The 25537-nt window shown below is 30.9% G+C and overlaps 1 protein-coding gene across 1 annotated transcript in view; it reads left to right on the top strand.

The window, feature by feature from the left end:
- Window positions 1–25537, top strand: part of Pdi (protein disulfide isomerase) — a 63877-nt gene that overhangs the window by 26885 nt on the left and 11455 nt on the right. The window contains exons 3-9 of the mRNA XM_075369717.1: window positions 1990–2123; window positions 5393–5533; window positions 7315–7548; window positions 9943–10143; window positions 17030–17200; window positions 23217–23345; window positions 25213–25302. Of these exons, the coding sequence (XP_075225832.1) occupies window positions 1990–2123; window positions 5393–5533; window positions 7315–7548; window positions 9943–10143; window positions 17030–17200; window positions 23217–23345; window positions 25213–25302 (1100 nt within the window). The remainder of the gene's footprint in view (window positions 1–1989; window positions 2124–5392; window positions 5534–7314; window positions 7549–9942; window positions 10144–17029; window positions 17201–23216; window positions 23346–25212; window positions 25303–25537) is intronic.

The following is a 25537-nucleotide window of genomic DNA, read 5'->3' as shown; positions in this document are numbered from 1 at the left end:
GTGAACTTTTTAGAGAATTTAATTCATTGCATTCAGTCCATCAGTTTTGAGGCAGAAATCAGATGACGTTTTCTCTCAGCCTCCCTACTCTCCAGACTCTGGTTCCTTGCGATTTTTTTCTTATTTCCAAAATTAAAATCTGTGATGAAAGGATGCCGTTTTAAGACTGTTGATGACGTTAAAGCAAATTCATCACTGACCTTAAAGGCCATTTCGAATGAAGCTATATATATTGTTCAACTTTAGTGTATATATTTACAGTATTGACTAATGTACCTACATTTATTTTTATTTACAGATGTGGGTAATCTACAGTTTATGTAGTCAATAAGGAAAATGTACAGCCAAATTATTATTGATTTTTTTATTTACTCTATATGAAGGAAAATTTTATTATTTAAATTTTAAAAAAGAAATGGGGAGAACAATGGATTTAAGAAGAGTAATTTATTAATACACATTAGCTTAAATTTTTAGCTACAATCTATTATATCATAAATTTAATTTTTAATTTCTTTTAAAACAAGTTAAAAATAACACCTTAGCGACCAACTAAAACAGTATTTTCAGAATCTTTACAGTGGAGGTTGTATTAGACGGTAAAAATATTTGAACATTTTTTAGTGATTGGTACTTAACAGAAAAAAAAAAATCATATCTGTGCTGTGCATTGCTCATAAGAAATATTTTAGCGGCATCTATCCCATGGGCTTTGGTCTTGACTGTTCTATAGTCACTTAACTTAATGTATTTTCAGTTGTATGAAAAAATGTAATATTTTATTTCTTTATTGTTTTTTAAGCTAATAGTGAATGATTTTTTAAGTAACTAAATGTACTTGTTCAATAAAATTGATTACTGTTGTGTGGTAATTTTTATTTTACAATATTATTTTAATAGATTTTTCTTATAAGTCTATTTCTTATTCATATTCAAAGGTGGAAGATCAGAAGTAAAAAAAAAGGAATACAGAACTGTCAGACTTTTAAAACTGGAATAATTTTGAATTTCCGGAAAAAAATAGTTTCAAAATATTTACAAAATATTAATACTCAAAATTACTGCGATGCTGAATAAATCTGTTCAGAGATAATTACACCATAAAGAGAAAACGGTTTTGAAGACAGAGAAGAAAAGAGAGATTGAGGAATAAAAGAGCATTTTAAAATAATTTTAATATATTTAAGAAGAAATTATTGCAAGAAGTTGAAAAATAAATTGTATTTTGTTAATATAAATGTTAAAAATAAATATGCATGCAAAGTAAACATTATTTAAAATTAAAAAGAAAAATAATGAACTCTTTAAATTACATAACTGTAGACAAACTGACTGTTTTACAGTGTACTCTGTAGCATTAATAAGACCCATGAGCAATAAATGAGAACCTCACAGCTATCCGACCTCACTACTAAAACCAAAAACAATTCCCCTGCATATTGTGTGGGTATTCTTAGTCCACCATGGAGTTTAATTAATTTAATCATCACGTGAAGTATGTGATCTGGCACAATTATGTTAAATTTAATTGTTAGCTGTTGATTAATAATATAGATTGCTCACATAATAGAGAAATATCAGTCTTATAGTAAAGTTCAAAATATTGTAGAAAAAAACTGGAAATGAAATGCACTTTATTAGAATGTGAATGATTTTGCATGCTTGTAATATTCTGCAAAAACAAAATATTGCTAGAATCTAGCACAGTTGATGGAAACAATAAGCATAAGCATAGCAATGTTGACGCACTGTGAGTGTACCAACCTTCTCACACATGTGGTCTTTGTAATGAACTTGCTAATCCAGTTCAGAATTTTCCCTTTTAGCTTTAAGTTCAAGTTGTAAATCCCAACACTTTCATTTCTGTACATCCTTTAGTTTCTGATCCATTATTTGCTCTCTGAAGTATATTAAAGTTTTATTTATTTTAGAGTTGTTCATATTTATGTTGTGATTTGAATGTACTTAATTTGAAATTATTTATTACAGGCGATAGGAAAGCTGAAGTGATTATTTCATGGTTGGAAAAGAAAATTGGTTCACCTGCTCAAGAGTTTTCATCTGTTGATGATCTTAAAGCTTTCTATGAAGAACACAATGTTGCAGTTGTTGGATTTTTCAAGGTAAAATTAAAAAAATATATATATTTTCGTGTGATCTTTTGTTGTTCAATAGCTTGTGAGTGGTGGGAAATAACCAGAAAGGTTGTTTCTTCATGAAAAAGGTAGCTCATGGTTAATACAAGTAACTAATGATGATTATATGGTGGTAACTAACAACAAATGATGAAGTTGTTCTGTGCCATCTATAGTTGGAAAACACCAGGTTGACGCATGGATTTCTTCTGTCAGTGATGTTCCAATCTATCCATTCAATAACTTCCATATAACAGTTAGTCATATTCTCTGTAATTGTGTATTTTATATGGTACTATGTTAAAGATGAATGTTGCATAAGGTATTGGTATCAGTTTAAGGCAGTGGTTGAAGTTGAGATATCTTTTCATTTTTTGAAATCTTTTCAGCTTTTGTTTATACAAAAGAAAAAGCCAAAATTTTCTTATTATGGCTGAAAAATATGTATGCAGAATTATATTTAAATCAATGGACATAACGTCTTCAAATGTTAATGATCAAAGTATTGAGTAACTTTACCTGCTACATAAGAGGCCCTGACAACTCAATAGCACCATTCACCTTCCTTTGTTTGATATATAGTTCATTAATATTGACTTAAATTAGGCAGTATAATAACATATGAAGTAATGTGTATCATTTTTACAGCATTTATCTGTAAGAAATCTGTCAGTGATGTTCCAATCTATCCATTCAATAACTTCCATATAACAGTTAGTCATATTCTCTGTAATTGTGTATTTTATATGGTACTATGTTAAAGATGAATGTTGCATAAGGTATTGGTATCAGTTTAAGGCAGTGGTTGAAGTTGAGATATCTTTTCATTTTTTGAAATCTTTTCAGCTTTTGTTTATACAAAAGAAAAAGCCAAAATTTTCTTATTATGGCTGAAAAATATGTATGCAGAATTATATTTAAATCAATGGACATAACGTCTTCAAATGTTAATGATCAAAGTATTGAGTAACTTTACCTGCTACATAAGAGGCCCTGACAACTCAATAGCACCATTCACCTTCCTTTGTTTGATATATAGTTCATTAATATTGACTTAAATTAGGCAGTATAATAACATATGAAGTAATGTGTATCATTTTTACAGCATTTATCTGTAAGAAATCAAATTAAAAAATAACCATTTAATTCAGCTGCTTGTTATAGTTATTCAATTTCACATGTAATGATGATATTTTTGGTATTTTATAACTGATGATGAATCCATGGCATTTTAAACAAACTTATTTTGTAAATTAGTAAGTTTTATGTTAATTTGCTATTTTGATATGTTTGTAGGGGAGTTTTATAAAATAATAATTGCAGCACATAAGTCCTACTTTGTACCATTAGTTTCACTAATCATTCTGACTAGTCTTATTTACAATTTATTGAAACCCTAGTTTCCTATACTATTTTAAGGTAATTTTTAAAAAATTAAAGATCGATCCTCAATGTTTGAGGATTAAAACTTTTTTTTTATCTGTTTTAAAAATAGATTTAAGGAAATTAGGACATATAGAAATTTGTGCTTTGGCTACTGGAAGTATCTGTTGAGTCTTTGGATTTTTAAGGTGCAATTTTTTTTTAACACTGCCATAAATATAAAATGTAGTTAAGGCTTTACCTGGAGACCTTCATAATATTATTTTTTTAAAGATTATTTATATCTTTATATTTCTAGTAAAATAAATATGAAAATAAATCTTTCATTCTTCTCCTTTCCCTAGCAGTCTTAAGTTTAAATACATGTTGTCTTTGAGATTTGTTATACAACCATCAGGAATGATTTATATCATTTCAGGATGCCTACATCAGTAATGATTGTAACTATTTTGTATACTATTTTTAAGATCTTATTTATTTGTGGTATTTTATCAAACGTTTTTTGGTAGTTATGGTTATAGGTCATAAAGACTAATTGAGCATTGGGCAATAGTTGCTTACCAAAAGATTAAATTTTTTTTCTTTTTGTATTGCTGGTTTCATATTCTTCTTTAACTCTGTGTGAGATTGGTATTATCTCTGAATTGGTATTATTTTAGGTTATGGATAACCTTTTCTTTCTTTTTCCTGTTTAGCCTCCGGTAACTACCATTTAGATAACAATACTTCAGAGGATGAATGAGGATGATATGTATGAGTGTAAATGAAGTGTAGTCTTGTACATTCTCAGTTCGACCAATCCTGAGATTTGTGGTTAATTGAAACCCAACCACCAAAGAACACTAGTATCCACGATCTAGCATTCAAATCCATGTAAAAATAACTGGCTTTACTAGGACTTGAACACTGGAACTCTCGGCTTCCAAATCAGCTGATTTGGAAAGACACGTTCACCACTAGACCAACCCGGTGGGTTAGGTTATGGTTAACCTGATTTGAGTTGCAGATTACTCTCAGAATTTATATAGTCATTCTCAAGATAACAAGAATTTAGTAGTAGGTTAATTAAGGAAAGTGAGAATTGAATTGTTTTACCACTACTTCTTTATGACTAAACATAGTGTTGAACAATAGTTTGCAAAGTTCACCAAAATGCAGATTTTCAGCTCTACAAGTGGCATTTACTTTATTCACCACATGGATTGGCTCTGTAGTAAACATTATTACTCTGATCTATAAAGCAATTCAATCTAGTGTTTCTTTTATGTCAGATGTTTTACATGTATCACATTGTCACATCCATTATTAAGACTGGGACACATTGTTCAAAGCAGTATTAATGTACCTTTTGTTAAGAAGCACTATATACATTATGCCTTTACATTAGGGGTTTGACAAATTGATATATATATGTAATATATTACATATATCAATTTGTTGGAGTATATATATATATATATATATATATATATATATATATATATATATATATATATATTATAATACTGTTTGTTAGTGTGTCAAAATTTTGGTGAAAACACAATGTCTCATTGAACATCTTTTAATAAAGTTTTATGTCAATAATTTGTAGTTGCATTAAGGATATTTGTTATTATTATTATTGAAAATTTTAATCCATTTTGATACTGTTTTGGTAAGAAAAATATTATACTTTATAAAACATAATTGCATAATGGAAATTAGATTTATTAGCAAAACTATCAAAGAAAAATTTTTACCTACTCAGCAATACAGCCGTTTATCAAAATGAAAAGGTTATGAAGGATTTGCTCTTTTGTAAATTTCTACCCTAAGTGTAATTAAAAATTATTGCAATTATTTCATTAATTCTTATCTTCTTGTGGTTTGTGTAGGATCCAGAATCTGAGAAAGGTCAGACATTCTTAAATATTGCCGATAGTATTGATCATCTTCCGTTTGCGATTGTTTCTGAAGATAGTGTATTTAAAGAACATAATGTTGATGAGGAACACAAAGTTATTCTATTCAAGAAGGTATTTGATTAAATAGTTATTTATTTGTGTGCGTATGTATATGAACTTTTGATTCCTATACCCATGCATCTGAACATGCAAAAAGAATAGTTTTCCATGTTTACAGTAACTCAGGCATTCATATTTAGTCATTGTAAATGTCTGCCAGGCTGTATTGGTCGAAGTTCAGTGATCAGGATTTTTGTTATTTCCTGCATTGATGGAATTTGTGGAAACTAATAAACAGGGAAAATTTTTATGTTTTTTTTGGAGTGGTGTTTATGAAATTTTTTTTTGTTTTCAGAATCAGTGACTTGACATAAAAGTCAAAAAAAAGTTTGTTACAGTAAATGTTCTGTAAAAAAAAATTCTATGAAAAAATGATATTAGGAAAAAATAACATGTAAAAAAAGGTTTTTAAAGAAATAAAAGTTATTGCCTTTTGTATGATGTTATGAATAAATCATCTGTGTAAAATTGAGAAATTGTATACTATGAGAAATATATATTTTTCAATTGAGTTTGCAGAAATCACTGGCTTAACTACCAGGCATGTTAAAAAGTGTGGGATTGAAAGTGTTAGTAGATGAAATATATAAAGATATACCGTACTTGAAGTAATAAAAATGTAAAGAAGAGAGAAGAAAAATATATTGTTCTTCCATTTGTTTGAATGTTCTCAATACCTTGATTTGGGTTTTTAGTTAAGTAATGATAACAATACTAGTATTGAAGAAGTATTGTAAAATTTAAATTTCTTTCTTATGTATTTATTTTTTTTATTGTTTGATCTGCTTATTTTTAAGGACTTAGGCTCTTGTATGCGCACATAGTTGTAATTTAGTTATGCATATAAATACAGTATCCAGTAAATATAGTTTTGGATGTTTATAGACTCCATTCATTGTAAACCACTGAAGTTTTGTCTGACCAGTGGTGCAAGTATTCAAGAACAATTGCCTGTTTTAGCCGGAAAAAATACTTGGCCTTTTATTTATAATCAAATTCTTTAATATATTAAATAGATATTGTCCACTGATAACACACAAGAAAATAATTTGACTAAAAACATTTATACTTGCCATTATAAAAAGCATAAAGTGAAGTTAAGTCATAGTTTGGTTGAAAAAGTTGCTAAAATAGTAATATATTATTTGGCTACAGATAAAATTTATTTAGATAAAGTAGTTTAATAATAAAATCTAAATAAATAAAATTTATTTCACAATTTTTGTGATATATTTTTGAATTACCTGATAGAAGATGCATGTACTGGCTCTTAGCTAGAATTTCAGATTAGCAGATGTTTTGATATTTTTCTCATCTCAAAAAAAATTGAAAATATGAAGTTAGTTGTATTTTAACATGACCAGCTGCTGAATACTGTCACTTATTATCAGGCTCTAATTAATAACACCTCCTTACCTGGCTACCCAGAGATATAAAAAGTTGCAGATACACTCTGTAACAAACAAAATTACCCAGCCATATGAGACTGATTCAATAATAACGCATTAAACATCCAATGTTTTCCTGAATCTTCTGTTGATCAGTTTATCAAAATCTTCTACAAAAATTGTAACAGAAGTATGTCTGTTAGTAATTGCTTATTGCTTAAGCAAAATATTTTTAATAGCCGAAATAAATAATTGAAATTATACAAAACACTTAAAACATTTAATCAGAATATTTTGGAAAATTGAAATTATTAATGTCTGCTTTTAGTATTAATATTGATTGGTTAACGCAGTTTGTACTGTAAATGTTTTAAAAGTAGCAATTTTTTGTATCCTTTTTCTTAGTTTGATGAAGGGAAAGCTCATTTTGAAGCTGATGAATTTAATGAAGCTAATTTGAGGAAGTTTGTCATCACAGAATCACTTCCATTGATTGTTGATTTCAATCATGAAACTGCTCAGAAAATATTCGGTGGAGAAATCAACAGCCACCTGTTATTCTTCCTATCACAATCTTCTGGTCATTATGATAGCCATCTTGAAGGACCAAGGGCAGTTGCTAAAGAATACAGAGATAAGGTAAGTTTTTTTTAAATTTTTTTATTAGTATTTCTGTATATAATATTTTTGATAACAAACTCAGTAATTTTTTATTGCTGTTGTCATTTGCTACTTAATTATGATTTGATGCAATTCTATATTTGTTTCTATTCTTAACAATCTTTTTAATCTCAATTAGTTATTTACATCACTCATTGTTCAGCTATTTATTTTATATTGTCTGATCTTTTTCTCTAAGTACAATAATTAAATTAACTAATCATAGATGTTTTAATAATGTACAACTCATTGTATATTTATTATGAGAATTTTTTTTAGTTGGTATTCAATATTATTCAATGTTATTTTAAAAATTTTAAGACCCACATTTTAAAAGACCTTATCTTTTCCTCTGTTTAGATTTATCAGTTTTCCTTTGTTGTAAAGTTTTATTTTCTAATGAATATTTAAAAAAGATTTTTCTTCTTAAATTTTTATGTTACATCAAGTTTGTGTTTTTGCTTAATCGCTGTGCCTGCTTATGATAGATAGGATTATGTATCGTTAGCATTTTTATTGTCAAAATTAGGTAATTTTTCTGTATATTTAGTTTTTTGGGCCTCTTTTTTCTTTATCACATCTATTTACTTTTTCTCTCTCTTGCAGTGAGGAATATCACTCGGTGTCCGCTTTTAATGTGTTCATTTATCGTCTGGGATTTCTATTTTGGGATATTATCTAAATTTTTTGTTAGAAAAGAAATTGATTGTAAATCTGAATTTGAAAACAAAAATTATCCTGAATTTTTACTTGCTTGTAGGAAGTAAAATAAATGTAATAGTGAAAACTTTCGGTTTTCAGATTTCAATGGAAATATCCATTTTGACCACCCCTGAATTAATTTTGACTAGTCTCGACAAGACATCTGTACTTACATATATACATACGATGTATCTCATGTACTAAAAAACGATTAGCTGTGCAATATTGAAATTTCGGATTTTGGACTGTTGTAACTTGTAGTTACTGTGCACCTCCTGTTTTGATTGCAATCGAGTGGACTGAAAGTGTCCAAAAATTCCCAAAATCCAAAAATTTTGATTTTGTACTTTTTCTTAACTGCAGTAATAAGCCCTCATTAAGAGTTTTTCTACGATATATCATAAGTGTTACTTATTTTCATTGGTTCCAGAGTTATAGCCAAATAAAATTTTAATTAATGAAATGTGTATGGTCTTACAAGGGGAAGGCACATCGGTTCAAATCTAACTTCATATCTTTTTTTTTTAATGTTAATATATTGATTTATTTATAATAATTATTAACTACTTGAAAACTAACCAACTTGAAAAAAAATCAGAAGTTATTAGTAAAATAAAATTTTATGTACTTTTCATTTCAATTCAAACATTTTTTACAGAGGTTTAGTTAGTTTGGTTAGTTTTCAAGTAGTTAATTATTAATAACTCAATATATTTAAGTTTTAAAAAAAATATATGTATGTAAGTCAGATTCAAATTGTGTGCATGGTTACGGATCCGACACGTTCTCACTTACACCACATAATTACTTGAGCGACATGAAACAAAATTAATATATAAACTAATATAAAATGGTGATATGAACACCACAAAAAAATGTGATGCAATGTGGTGTCACAATACAGTTGTGTAACTGTCCTCTTTATTAAAGAATTGGAGGATCGTATCTATCTCACTTTCAAATGAAATAAGTTTAAATGAAGTACAGCAAAAAAATGTGTATGTAATTTAATAGGTGTGCAAGGAAGTTATGTGGTGTCCACATCAGATCTTTAGTTATAACATTGTTTCTTATCTTATTGATACAATTGTTATGTAATGTAGTTAACTTTGTAATTTTGGGAAATGGCTGATTTTGAAATAAAATTACTGTGTACAAGGTCTCAAATGTTAGATTCCACTTTCAGAGGTGAAAACATGGTAGGTGGAATGCTCTAGTCTCTTCTTAATTATTTTTTATGAACATTTGTTTGACAAGTTTATAAAATATTACTTTACTTATTAAGCAATTCTTAACTAAATACCTTTCCATGGTATCTTACGTTGAAACTAAGTTTATTAAAGAAGTATATTTTTACAATAATTTAGTTTCTTCGTGAATTTAATTCATGTTTTGCAAGTAAGCTGTTTGTATTTATTTGGCTTTTCCTAAAAAAAAATCCTGCAGAGGAAATTATTTCTTCTGTAGTCTTTCCTATTAATGTAGTTGTGAGAGATAAAGTTACATTTTCAAAAGGTTTTCATTTGTTTAATACCGTCTTAAAACTGCTAATTTTTTATTTATTGTTTGACAGGAATTTCTTCTATGTATATGTTGTTTGTTGATTGATGTAATAAAGTGACACTGGATTCCATAAAATTGAAAATTGTATGATTATTTTTTTATTTTCAGATACTGTTTGTTACAATTAATGCTGATGAAGAAGATCATCAAAGAATTTTGGAATTCTTTGGAATGAAGAAAGATGAAATTCCAGCTATGCGCATTATTAAAATGGCAGAAGATATGGCCAAATACAAGCCAGAAAAACAAGACTTTAGTGCTGAGTACCTTAAGAACTTTGTTGAACAGTTTATTGATGGAAAACTTAAGGTAAAATTTTTTAATCAGCATTTAATTTTGTTTGTAATTTATGTAAAAAAAGAATTGTACAGTTATCTTCACTTTCAATTTGTCATGTTACACTGTGTGTACAATAGCAATGTTCTTTAAGTTTGCAAATAACATGTCACATCTGATTTTTAAGTAACCTGTTTTAGTTAAGACTGTCTACTTTAGAGGAACTATATTTGCCATTGCTCATTAGTGTAATTGCTTTGCTAATTAGTTTTTTAATTACATTTTGAATTTATCTTATTTCGTGAAATTTAATTTTCAAGCAATATTTTATTACTTGTAGTTTTCTAACTGCAACATTTAGTATTTGTTAACTCAACAGAATTTAAAGTTGTCTACAAATATTATAAAGAAATCCTAGGACAAAACAGACCCTTACAACTGCAGGGGAATTTCACTCATAGACACAACCTACAAAGTTCTTTCAAGAATCAACCTAACAGGTTCGGTTACAACTTGAAAAGAACTAGGAGAATACCAGGGAGGTTTCAGATCATGGAGGAGCTATCCAGACCAGATTGTGAGTCTCAGGTTAATAATGGATTACAACAGAAAAAGTAGCAGAGACATGATGATAATGTATGTAGATTTCAAGAAAACATATGATTACATCCACGGAAAATTCCTATTAAAAATTCAAAGACTGTACCCAAAATTAGTAAACATGATAAAACTGACCCTCACAAACACTTACGATAAAAGTGAAATTCAGAGGTGAACTCTCAGAACCATTGAGATCAAAACAGGACTGCATTCAAGGCACCGGTCTCTCACTGCTACTATTCAATTGTGCTCTGAAAATAGTAATGAAGAAATGGCTCAAAAAAGCACCTCAAAAATAAAAATAAAAACAAAGAGCCTTGGTTACATAGACGACTTGGCACTGCTAGCAAATGACATCAACGCAGCTAACACAGATTTCAGAATCTTCAAAAGATTTCAAATAAAATTGGTCTCAAATTATCATTCAGAAAGACTGAAATTATGTCCCAAAAACCAAAACTACTAAAAGGCGTAAACATAAATGGTAATAAAGTCAAAAGTTACCCAGTTTAAATATCTTGGAGAAATAATAACAATTTTTTTTTTGTCTTCAGTCATTTGACTGGTTTGATGCAGCTCTCCAAGATTCCCTATCTAGTGCTAGTCGTTTGATTTCAGTATACCCTCTACATCCTACATCCCTAACAATTTGTTTTACATATTCCAAACGTGGCCTGCCTACACAATTTTTCCCTTCTACCTGTCCTTCCAATATTAAAGGGACTATTCCAGGATGCCTTAGTTTGTGGCCTATAAGTCTGTCTCTTCTTTTAACTATATTTTTCCAAATGCTTCTTTCTTCATCTATTTGCCTCAATACCTCTTCATTTGTCACTTTATCCACCCATCTGATTTTTAACATTCTCCTATAGCACCACATTTCAAAAGCTTCTAATCTTTTCTTCTCAGATACTCCGATTGTCCAAGTTTCACTTCCATATAAAGCTATGGTCCAAACATACTTTTAGACATGTTTTCCTGATTAAATTAATTTTTGATGTAAGCAAATTACATTTCCTACTGAAAGCTTGTTTCGTCTATGCTATTCAGCAATTTTATATTGCTCCTGCTTCGTCCATCTTTAGTAATTCTACTTCCCAAATAACAAAATTCTTCTACCTCCATAATATTTTCTCCTCCTATTTTAATATTCATTGTTCATCTTTGTTATTTCTACTACATTTCATTACTTTTGTTTTGTTCTTGTTTATTTTCATGCGATAGTTCGTGCATAGGACTTCATCTATGCCATTCATTGTTTCTTCTAAATCCTTTTTACTCTCGGCTAGAATTACTATATCATCAGCAAATCGCAGCATCTTTATCTTTTCACCTTGTACTGTTACTCCGAATCTAAATTGTTCTTTAACATCATTAACTGCTAGTTCCATGTAAAGATTAAAAAGTAACGGAGATAGGGAACATCCTTGTCAGACTCCCTTTTTTATTATGGCTTCTTTCTTATGTTCTTCAATTATTACTGTTGCTGTTTGATTCCTGTAAATGTTAGCAATCGTTCTTCTATATCTGTATTTGAACCCTAATTTTTTTAAAATGCTGAACATTTTATTCCAGTCTCCGTTATCGAATGCCTTTTCTAGGTCTATAAACGCCAAGTATGTTGGTTTGTTTTTCTTTAATCTTCCTTCTACTATTAATCTGAGGCCTAAAATTGCTTCCCTTGTCCCTATACTTTTCCTGAAACCAACACTTCCTCCACTCTCCTCTCAATTCTTCTGTATAGAATTCTAGTTAAGATTTTTGATGCATGACTAGTTAAATTAATTGTTCTGTATTCTTCACATTTATCTGCCCCTGCTTTCTTTGGTATCACTACTATAACACTTTTTTTGAAGTCTGACGGAAATTCCCCTTTTTCATAAATATTACACACCAGTTTGTATAATCTATCAATCGCTTCCTCACCTGCACTGCGCAGTAATTCTACAGGTATTCCGTCTATTCCAGGAGCCTTTCTGCCATTTAAATCTTTTTTTAATGCTCTCTTAAATTCAGATCTCGGTATTGTTTCTCCCATTTCATCCTCCTCAACTTCCTCTTCTTCCTCTATAACACCATTTTCTAATTTATTTCCTCCGTATAACTCTTCAATATATTCCACCCATCTATCGACTTTACCTTTCATATTATATATTGGTGTACCATCTTTGTTTAACACATTATTAGATTTTAATTTATGTACCCCAAAATTTTCCTTAACTTTACTGTATGCTCCGTCTATTTTACCAGTGTTCATTTCTCTTTCAACTTCTTAACACTTTCCTTTAATCCACTCTTCTTTCGCCAGTTTGCACTTCCTGTTTGTAGCATTTCTTAGTTGCCGATAGTTCGTTTTACTTTCTTCATCACTTTCTTATATGTTCTACGTTCATCCATCAGCTGCAATATATCGTCTGAAACCCAAGGTTTTCTACCAGTTCTCTTTATTCTGCCTAAGTTTGCTTCTGCTGATTTAAGAATTTCCTTTTTAACATTCTCCCATTCTTCTTTTACATTTACTGCCTTATCTTTTTTACTCAGACCTCTTGCGATGTCCTCAAAAATCTTCTTTACCTCTTCTTCCTCTAGCTTTTCTAAATTCCACTGATTCATCTGACACCTTTTCTTCAGGTTTTTAAACCCCAATCTACATTTCATTATCACCAAATTATGGTCGTTATCAATGTCTGCTCCAGGGTAAGTTTTGCAGTCAACGAGTTGATTTCTAAATCTTTGCTTAACCATGATATAATCTATCTGATACCTTGCAGTATCGCCTGGCTTTTTCCAAGTGTATATTCTTCTATTATGATTTTTAAATTGGGTGTTGGCAATTACTAAATTATACTTCGTGCAAAACTATAAGTCGGTCCCCTTTTTCATTCCTTTTGCCCAGCCCGCATTCACCCACTATATTTCCTTCCTTGCCTTTTCCAATGCTTGCATTCCAATCTCCAACTATTATTAAATTTTCATCTCCTTTTACGTGTTTAATTGCTTCATCAATCTCTTCGTATACACATTCTACCTCATCATCATCATGGGCGCTTGTAGGCATATAGACGTTAACAATCGTTGTCGGTTTAGGTTTTGATTTTATCCTTATTACAATGACTCTATCGCTATGTGTCTTGAAATACTCCACTCTCCTCCCTATCTTCTTGTTCATCACGAAACCTACTCCTGCCTGCCCATTATTTGACGTTGAGTTAATTACTCTAAAGTCACCTGTCCAAAAGTCGCCTTCCTCTTCCCACCGAACCTCACTAATTCCTACTATATCCACGTTTACACTATCCATTTCCCTTTTTAAATTTTCTACCCTACCAACCCTTTTTAAGCTTGTAACATTCCACGCTCCGACTCGTAGAATGTTATTTTTTACTTTTCTGGTGACCCCTTCCTTAGTAGTCCCCACCCGGAGATCCGAACGGTGGACTATTTTACCTCCGGAATAATAATAACAACTAATAATAAAATACTAAACAAAAAAATCTCAATAAAAACAAGAACAAAACAAACTAGCTAAAGTACAAAAATTAATCTGATACACCTACAGTAAATAATGTCTATCCATAAACATAAAAATAAGACAACTCTGTTATAAAACCAGAAGCTACATATGCAGCAGAAACACCGACAGACTCCAGAAAATTGAAAGAATTGGAAGCCATAAACACAAAAATAAGACAACTAGGTTATAAAACCAGAAGCTACATATGCAGCAGAAACACTTTCCCACTTGAATCAAACACCGACAGACTCCAGAAAATTGAAAGAATTGGAAGAACTTGCATCATCAAAAAAATACCAGAAAGATTGGCAGTGGTGGATCGTGCCCAACAAATTCGTGTACAAAGAGTTAGAATTCATCATTGATACCATACGTAAGAGGAGGTAGGATTCGTCGTTGGGTACATCATGCAAACTGCCATGGGTTGTTTCACCACAAATCCAGGCATTTTCTTTCGATGCCAGGTAGTACTCCTTATTGATTGTACGACCTGGTGGCAAGAACTCATGATATACTAGGCAGTTAAAATCGAAGAACACAGTCTTCATATTTGATTGAACTTGACGAACATTTTTTCATTCTTCAGAAAGCTTCCATTGGGATGATTAGGCCTTAGTTTTGATGTCATACCCATACACCCAGCAAACATCTTTTATGAAATAATCAACATAATTGATAAAATAATATAATTAAATTAGGATAAATTGTAGTTAAATATAATAATAAAGTTAAATTAGTATAATATAATATACATACTTTATAACTTATATGTAATATAAGTAAGTATACGTAAGTAAAATATACTTACGTATATTTTAAAATATACGTAAAATATAAAAATTCAATGTAAATTGAATTTATTAAATTTTAAACATTTATTTTGTTACATAGAAAAAATTACAGAAAATTAATATTCTTTAAACAGATTGAATCCCTTTTGGTGATGGAATTAAAGTTATTGAAATAATTCAGTAAATAAAAACATTAAAAATATTTTAAAAGGTTAGTTAAAATTCAGATGTTCGCTTAAGGTTAACTAAAAAAGTGCTATAATCAAACTTTTCAAAATTGCCAGATATTTAGACCAATAACAATAATATTATAAAATTTAAGGTAATATGTTGATAAGAAATTTATTTCTGTAATAAAAAAAAAGATAAAGTAGAAAGACATGGATTCTTCAGTGTTCACTCATGATTGGAATATCCTCATTTTATTAAAATCTTCTCTTAGTAATATAGGAAATATCCAATGTAGTATAGATATTACTTTATTATAATTTTTTTAATATTAGATAACTTTTTCAAGGTTTTGCAGTCGCTTGTCTAGCTAAGGGGAACTCAACTGAAAATTGTATTCTTCATTCTCTATGATATATTTTTTTTATTTAAAAAAAAATATAAAACAAAGTAGTAGTCAAGGAGTACATAAACATTTTTGACTGTAGTATATAAAAACAAAAAAATAAGACATTAAAAGTCTGTAAGAGAGTCCAGAGAAAATTAGGATAAAGGTAATGTTTGTTGGTATGAAGAAGCATAGTTAATTTATGTAAACCTGTGTACCTAAACATATACTCATTCTATGTCTTCCTAAGTTGCTAAGAAAACTATATTCGAGGGTAAATCAAATATAAACAGGATTTTTGTTTCTGAGTGTCTACGGTTGGTAGGACTGGGCCCGTGCTTCTAGTATTCTTGAGTGGGGTCACTAGGAGTGGGGAGAGCCGGCCACTCCACTCCCAACCAATTTGTCAGTAACGCTCACAATGTCAGAGTAACAGGTGCACCCCTCCACTGCGCAATTCATAATTATAATGTTTTTTGCTTGTGAAGGAGTTCAAGCGACGGAAATTTTCCGGAGATCGACTGTACAGTTCGAGGACCAAACATTGTCAAGGACTTGTGTGTTTGCCTGGCATAAAGAGTTCAAGGAAGAAAGAGAATGAATGGAAAATCAGAAACATGATTGCCATCCTCGGACCAGCATTACAGACGAAAACATTCGCGTGGTTTGGGACATTCTTGAAGATGATCAACGGGTGAGAGTATCCAAAATTGCAGAACAGGTTGGAATAAGTAATGGGAGCTGTCGAGCGATCATCACAAATGACCTTTACCTACACTCCCGTCGAAACAAGCCAGTATGGAGTGGTGGAGAAAAGAGGAGGTAGCCCCAGTGAAAGTCAAGACTCGACTATCAGCTGGCAAGGTTCCTTTAACTGTTTTTTTTTGACCTTCGAGGCATTTTGCTCATTGATTTTTTGCATAAACGACGTACAATCAATGCTGTTTACTACTGCGAGCTGTTGAATGAGGTGAGGGCTGCATATTGCCACAAAAGTTGAAACCAACCGATTTGAGAGATCCTTCCCAACAATGCCAGGCCCAGTACTGCAGCTTTAATGGCCTCAAAACTAAAAGAAATGCACTGGACTCATCTTGGTCATCCTCCCTACAGCCCAGACCTATCTCTCTGTGATTTTCATTTGTTTGGGCCGCTTAAAGAAGCTCTAGGAGGGCAACGATTTGAAGATGATGAGGGCGTGGAGGGATTTGTGTGCAATTGCCTCCTGATGCAATCACCTTCATTCTACAATGCTGCAATAAAAAAACCTTCCTTCTCACTGGGAAAAATGTATTTCTAAAGCAGGAAACTATGAAGAAAAAAAGTTATATTTGCCTTTTATTTTTCAATAAATAAATTAAAATAAAATAAAATCCTGTTTATTGTTGATTTACCCTCATAATTGATAAAGTGTTTATTTAGTTGATTAATTTTAATTTGATGATTAATTTTTTATAGCAACACCTTCTCTCTCAAGATGTGCCTGATGATTGGGACAAACATCCGGTTAAGGTTCTTGTTGCAAATAATTTTGATGAAGTTGCTTTTGATAAAGAAAAGGATGTTTTAGTAGAATTTTATGCTCCTTGGTGTGGGCACTGCAAACAACTTGCACCTATTTATGATGAGGTACGTTACACCTTTTAATATTTTATTTATTTTACAGTTTCTATTTATTAGGTTTTTATTATAAGAATAATTTTTTATTATTTTTAACTTATTTTTTAATAAAATGATGTTCTGCAATCTACTTGCATAAATGCCACCAGCCATTCCAGCATTAGGGAGATCCAGCAGGTTTAAAGAATCCTTAAATTACTTCTTTGTTACTATTTATTTAACCATTTCTTGGCAGCTTTTTTCAGTTTGTCCCTTTCAACTTTTTAATGGGAGCTCTGTTTGATGAGTGATTGAAAACTTCTTATCTGAATTTTTTCAGCAAACAACTTGGGTAGCTTTTGAATGCAACAAACTTTGTTACTGCCCAATAACCTTTGTCAAGCACCTCTGGTCACCTATTTTGAACAGTGCTATGTAACTTCTTGAACATTTTTTGGCAGTTTTATATCATAATGTTTCTCATCATGTGAAGTCTATCAACAACACAATACCAATGCTAAAAAATTGTAGTCGTCAACTTGTGTGTAGACAGATGGGATTATATTTTTGTGTTTTGTTTTTTTTGTATATTGAGGATAATGCCATTCCAATATATGATAATCGTATTTCATTGCCGTTAAAAATTCCATAATTACGCTCGACATCCAAAAGTTGGTTTCCCAAATTGCTCATCATTCATGTTCGCTCTACTATCCTGAGATATTTTGAAAATTAATTAGTGTTATCTAATCACAAAGTGCATATACAGTGGTCTAAACAAATTACCTTTCAGAAGAAAAACAATTTTTTTATACATTTCTAAAATTGTTGACTATTTATGATTTAATTAATTTTTCATACATCAAAATTGTCTTGCACAGCTGAGTACTTTGTAATAAACAAACACATCATAAGTATTAAAAAAAAATGGGGCTATGTAAGTTATACGAGGTGCGACAATAAAGTAATGAGACTGATTTTTCTTTTCAAGATGTGGCAACCCTGCAGCTTGCGTAGGCACACCATCTTTGACCTTGGTCTATAAGGTACTTTTAGTCCAAGCAGCACATTGATGCAACTGCTCAGTCGTGAGTTGTGCTGTAATGAGTGAACACGTGCTTGTGTCTCTCGTCACAGAAATGAAACCGCAAAATATTGCGCAACGGAAGCCATTTATTTTTGCGTTAAATCGGGTGAAAACGCGACAACAACTTATGGTAAGCTTCAGAAGGCTTTTGGAGAAGAGGTTATGTCAAGAGCTCAAGTTTTTCGGTGGCATAAAATTTTTAGTGAAGGCAGAACGAATGTTGAAGATGAAGACCACAGTGGATGACCATCAACCTCACGGACAGATGTCAACTTGACCAGCGTGCGTGAAATCGTACGATCTGATCGAAGATTATCCGTGAAAATGATTGCAGAAGAACTCAACATCAATCGAGAAACGGTTCGTCTAATATTAACTGAAGATCTTGGTATGAGAAAGATTTGTGCAAAAATGCTCCCCAAAAATCTCACACAACAACAGCGAGAAACACGGAAAAATGTGGCAGCCGATCTGTTAGAGCAAACGGAAATCAATCCAGATTTGTTGAGCCGTGTTATCACTGGTGATGAAGGTTGGTATTTTCAATACGATCCAAAGACAAAATGCCAAAGTTCGCAATGGTGCTCAAAGGAATAACCCAGACCAAAAAAAGCTCGCATGTCAAAGTCAAAAGTGAAATGCATGCTTGTGTCCTTCTTTGATTCCAAGGGAATTGCTCATAAAGAGTGGGTGCCTCCTGGACAAACAGTTAACTAATATTTCTACAAAGAAATTTTAGAAAGACTTTGAGACTAAACAAGTTCTTTGTGTCCGTGCCAACATTGCTGATAATTGGATTCTGCATCACAATAATGTGCCATCCCATACTGCTCTGTCACTACAGCAATTTTTAACCTCAAAACAAATTTCAGTACTACCACAGCCACCTTATTCACCAGATATCGCTCCGTGCGACTTTTTTCTATTTCCAAGATTCAAAATAGCGGTCAAGGGACACCATTTTCAAACAACACAAGATGTCCAAAAAGCTGTGACGAGGGTCTTGGAGGATATTACAGAAGATGAGTTCCAGAAATGTTACCATCAATGGCAGAAGCGCTGGTATAAGTGTGTGCAATCAGAGGGGAACTACTTTGAAGGAGACAACACTAAACATGACTAAAACGGTAAGCAACTTTTTTTTTCACATCAGTCTCATTACTTTATTGTTGCACCTCGTATTTAAATATAGCAATTAGAACATTATAAAATCTGTATCCTTATTTTATCCTAACTGACAATTTCAATTTATTTTCTACATTGTTATTTTTTACTTGCACAAAATTATAATATGTTTTCAGTATTTGGCTTACAGTGTTGTCATATGAACCATTCATATGATTATTAAAAAGGTCATCGTCCTTTTTAGTTCAGTAAATTATTTTGCTGTTGACCAAGCAGTCTAAATCCCCTCAGATTTTCTGAATATAGTTGTAATTTGTCTTATCATATATAATATATATAATAGCCAAAGTCAGTATCCTTTAGTCACTTTCCTAAAGTCAATTTAAATTTATAAAAATCAAAATAGCACTCTCAGAAACAAAGAGAAAGATAGGTTGGTTTGAAAAATAAATCATTATCTCATATCCACAGTATTTATCTTTACATATTGATTGTTCATAAATTTTTGTTGGTGGTGAATTTTATATTTTCAATTTTTTAAGAAAAATATCTTGATTATTTTTGAAAATTTAGGAAGCATAATATACAGTCTTATAATTAAACAATAAAACAAATCTTTAGATGGACAGCTGTAAATAAATGCCACCTAGCTAGTAATGTGTGCAACCGATAGGATTAATCTGCATGCTGGTAACAATGTATGATTTGTTTAGCATCTCGCAACCAAGGCACTATATAGTTAGTGGTGGTGCCATCACATTAGCACTATGGAACAGAATAGTTATTGAATTTTGTTTTGACTCTGCAAAAATTGCATCTTGATGCTACCCCATTGCTGATGCAAGTGTTAGGGATACATGTTTATCTTTTATGCAGATGTTAGGGTAAGTGAAACCCACATGTTAAGTGGTAAGGGAAACCTTGAAGACAGGCCTGAGCAGCCAACCAACTTCTGTTGACAGTGTGGAATTGATTATAAAGTAACAGAATGGATCTGAAGGAGATTTGATATGTGACTATTAAAGTTATTACAGCTGATTTCCTGTTAACAGAGAGTTAATCAATCCCTCAAGTAATGGGTGAGGCAGAGAAATAGGATGTTTTTGAAATTGCTAGTATTCAGCTGTTAAGAATAGGAAAGGAGTGCGGATGGAAGCATTTCACTTTCTGTCGGCATCATGGAGCCATGTAGGATAGAACACCATGTTGTTGCATAAAACTGTTTTGTGAATAATGGTGAATCAGTGACTGTTCAACATGAGTGTCGATGCAGATTTAGCATCTACTGAAATGACTGTTTCCCACTCATAATACAATATTATTTTGGGTTAATAATATTCATTCAGGATGTTCATTAGATTAAAACAAATCCACATACAGTATGATGTACTCTGGAAAATGTAGAAAATGTTATAACAACATAAAGTGATGTTCATTTAAACTTCATTTTTTTCATTAAGTGATGAAAAAGATGTTAATTTTTTTTTTTATTAAGTGATGTTCATTGTCACCGCAATGGTTTAGTTAACAATTAGAATTGTCACTAATGAGCTGCTGAAAATCTGAGAAAGTCACCAAAAACCATTGCCCAGCCCAAAAGTTTGGTTTGGTGCCTATTGGGGAAGAATTGTGACGTTGGTCATTATTTTTTTTGAATAAAATTATGTTTATTGTAACTTAGTGTTGAGCTAACAACACTAAGAAGGCGGATTGCTATTTGGCATGTGTGGTTTCAACAGGATGGGGCAACGTTTCACATGGCCTGAGCGTCAGTGGATGTTCTTTGCCCTCTGTTTCCCAATTGCGTTGTGTCCAGATTTAGTGATCTTGCATGGCCCCCATCGGTCCAGGATTTATCAATATGACTTTTATTTTTATCGGGGTACCTCAAGTCGCACATCTACGAGACCAAGCTTGTACATTAGATTAATTGAAGGACAGTATTTGTCAATAAATTGTCCAAATTGACAGGGATCTGCTAGGAAGTGGAGGCTGATTTCTGAAAATGCTCACAATTCGTAAATAAAAGTGGACATCATATAAAAGATGTGATTTTCCAAACATTAGTAGCATTAAATTCTATGTAGAAAAAAATGTGTATATGCCAATAAACCTTTTTCTACAGAAAAAAAAATTGTATATGCCAATAAACCTTTTTCAAACAAAAACTAATGATTTTGTGATTAATTTAAAACTATCATGTTTCCCTGCCCCATCCTGTAATAATGGAAGACTTAAGGAAAAAAGATTGCATTCCAGTTTCTGCTACATTCCTTGTCAGATAATACATATCAACAAAATTAGGGAAATTGAAAGTTTTTTGTAATCTGATAACTGATTTTTATGTTATTTTGTGTGCTGATTTCAAATATAGCCACCATTTTTTTCTATCACGTAAGAACTTTTCACAATACTAAAAAAAGAAAATGGAAAAAAGACATTAAATGCATTCCTCATGGAACACTTTAATTTATAAAAAATAATAGGACTTGAAGGATTTTTGTACATTTTCTTACCTCTTCAAAGACTTGTATTGCCTTTTTCTTTTCCTTTCAATGCTTCTTAGGTTACATTTTCTGTTGTAGTCAGCTTTCGGATCATCTCTAAGGATGCATGAACAGTAATCTGCAATCATGTTCACATTCCACCTTTCCCTGATATCTGCATTTCATTTCCTGTATATCTTGGTGAAATCTTTCACCCTGCTCTTCACCTACAACATCAAAATTTTCAGGGAAGTAATCAATATGAGAATGCAGAAAATGTATCTCCTAGCTCATCAAACAGTCTCAAGTCTTGGAATTTCATTATCATGTTTTTCACTATACACTTAAAATTTGGGTCCTTATTGTTCCCAAGAAATTTCTTTGACTTCTTTAAATGGTTTCCATGCTTATTTTTCAGTGTCCTCCATTTTGCTTTGAAAGACTATAAATGAAATATTAATTATCAATTGTAAGAATATTAAAAAAAATGTGATGGAATTTTTTGACTATTTTTCCTGAAACCAGCTCAAAAATCTATAAGAATCAGTTATTAGTTTTCAAACAACTTTTCCATTGTTGACCTATGTAATCAATGATACAATTTATGTTCAGCTCGCCTAGAGATATCCTGTAAGATACTTAAGGAAATAAAAAATTATTAAATTAGATTTTACTGGAGAATGAAATTTTTTGCTTTCATGATTCAGTCGCTAAATTTTCAAGTGCTTGGTTCTAGTCACCAGGTTCACTGGAAAACAAAAAATTATCTTCCTAAGTCAAAAATTAAAGGCATTGGTTACATATTCTACAAGAACAGAGGAATTATTCAGCTTGTATTTGTCTCTGAGGGACAAAATATAGCTGGAAATTTTATTGAGTGTTTTGGAATTTGATTATGGATTTGTCCAGCCCTAGTATTTTGCTTCAGACAGTTTGTTCATTCAACATAAATGGACTAGGCAGAACTTTTCCAGTAAACTTAAGCATATACAAATAAATGTATATGCTCACTTATCCATTTACCAAATTTGTTTTTCTGAGGTCATTTCCTATTTCCAAACTTAATTAATTACCATTAAGATTTGTTTTGATGACGGAGAAATCCAATCAAATGTAATTTATAGTCTTAAAGGCCATAACAAAATGCATCTTTCAGAGATTCCAGTCATTGATCATGCTACTCACTGTTTTAATGTAGCAGAGCTGTTTGAGTAATATTCATTTGTGTTGTTTCTGTTTAATTCATGACCCCTCTCATTATTTAATTGTTGAGCTTAACATAAAACCTGTTTTCCACTATTATTATGATTATTATTTGTACATTTTTAAATTTATTTTTTCTTTACAGTTGGGTGAAGCATTCAAAGACAATCCAAATGTTATAATTGCAAAAATGGATGCTACTGCAAATGAACTGGAGCATACAAAAATCACAAGCTTCCCTACCTTGAAATTATATGCTAAAGGTGATAATAAGGTTAGTATACTATAATTTTTAAATAGTTAATTTTTTACTTTTAATATGTATTTGTAGAGGTTTTTTTGACTTTAAGTAAAGTTTTGACTTAAAGAAAAATGAATCCTTTGCTGTCTGTTTTAAGTTTTCAGATCCTATCGAAACATATAACCAAGTGCTACTTAGCACCTGTATCACTGGCATATATGGCATGATAGTTGTAATCAGTAGTAACTAGAAATTTACTGCTAATATTTTTATGGAGTGAATTTTTATCAATTTGTATGTATAAGTTATGTTATTGTTTGCATTTTCTTTGTTAAATATCACTCAATTTTTACTTATTTTTTTAAATTAAATGTTTTTTTTTTCCCCCAGTTATATATTTTACTATATAGCTGTACAATGTTCTATATAAAGTATGCTAATCAGATCAACTTTTAACATGTTGAAATATTTAATAATCAGGACATTTATTTCATCACCACCATTAAAATTACAGTTTCCAGCATAAAAAAATTCTGGATGATCCCGGTCTGAATGGACCAATTTTGATGAAATTTGGCACAATGATTTTTGTGTATAGAACACTAATGCAGTTAAGTTGGTTACAATTTGCCAAGGGCTTAGGGAAATCCAGGACTTAATGGGTTACATTCGTAAAATTCTACCAGGAAGTAAATTTTCTCATGTAATTTAATTTACCTTAGGTATGTTCATCTCAGGAATGGTCAACCCTGAAACTGTACAAGACTACAGTACATTTCTATTCATACATATACTCTGAAGTAATACCTTATGGTAGTTCCGGAGGCTAAACAGGAAAAGAAAGGAAGGTAGCTTAGGTACTTTTTTATAGTATTTGGTTGTATTCAAACCGCTATAAGGTAGGGCAAAAATATTTTTTTTCAATTTTTTTTTTTTTGGATTCAAATAAACATACTTGTAGGAATTAGAAGATTCCATTACATTAGAATGCGACTCGTATTTGGACAGTTTCACTTAGGTATGAGGGATAATAAGCCTTATTTTTTTGTTTTTGTTTCATATTTCAGACTATTATTTTTATGAAATCTGTTCAACGATTCCTGAAATTGATCTCATTGAAGCCGTTTAAATTTTATTACAGTTAGTCAAGAGGATCGGGAGATGTGGTCACTTAGATCCCATTCTCTAAATTTTACTCAGAGTATATTTTTGGTTACGTTAATTCTTTATGTGCATATTATATATTAATGTTAAATTCTTCTGCCTGAGTGGTACATCAAAGGTGAAGTCCTTGGTAGCTGTAGTTTCATAGCTCTTAGCTTGTTAGCTTTTTATTTATAAATGCATGTCTCTCAATTAACAAGAATTGTAATTAATTACAGTTACAGTTTATTGTAACATATACCTATTGCAGCTTTCATAGGAACTGATAGTAATTCTTATTTTATGTTTAGTGCTATTTCTTGAGAGTATTTACGCAATTGCTCATTTCAATCAATTTCAAAGCATTTTTCTATTTTCATGTTTTATATTTACTTTCTGATTTCGTCCCCTTTCAGTATTTTTGATATTTCAAGTCTCCTTATTTATTTTTTAAAAATTTCTTCTGTATGCAGCCACTTCTTTTTTCCAGCATTAACATTTAATCCGTACACCTGCTGAATATCTTTATATTCTTTTTCGTCTTTTTTTAGTGCATATAACACAATAGTACAAGATTTAATATACTACAGCCTAAGAATGCCGGTTACAGGATGTTTAAATCCATATGAAAGCTATTATAACTTAAACAGATTTGAACAAAGATCCTGCTGCAACTTCTCAAAATAGTTATGATTTAATATTATTTTATAGCTATTTATGGTGTATTCATTTTTCTTTTTATTGTTTGAATTATTAGGTAATTGAATACAATGGGGAAAGAACTTTAGAAGGTTTAACTAAATTTTTGGAGACTGGTGGTGAATATGGAAAGGCTCCATCACGTGAGGTAAGTTATTAGTGATTTTTATTGTTCTGTTCTATTATTATATTTTTTAAGCGATATAAAATTTCATTATTTAATTCATTACTAGAACAGAAATGAAAAGACAGCACATTACACAATATTGAAAACATTGAATACAAATAAGAATTATTCCCAACAGAAGTAACTATCTTAACATTGTATATAAGTAATCAATGTTTTCACTTGAAGAATAAACAGATTTGTGTGCACAACAAAG

The sequence above is a fragment of the Lycorma delicatula genome, chromosome 6 (assembly GCF_047948215.1).
Source record: "Lycorma delicatula isolate Av1 chromosome 6, ASM4794821v1, whole genome shotgun sequence".
Taxonomy (NCBI): domain Eukaryota; kingdom Metazoa; phylum Arthropoda; class Insecta; order Hemiptera; family Fulgoridae; genus Lycorma; species Lycorma delicatula.
Note: the sequence above shows the minus strand (reverse complement) of the source record. Positions and strands in the feature narration are given on the sequence as shown.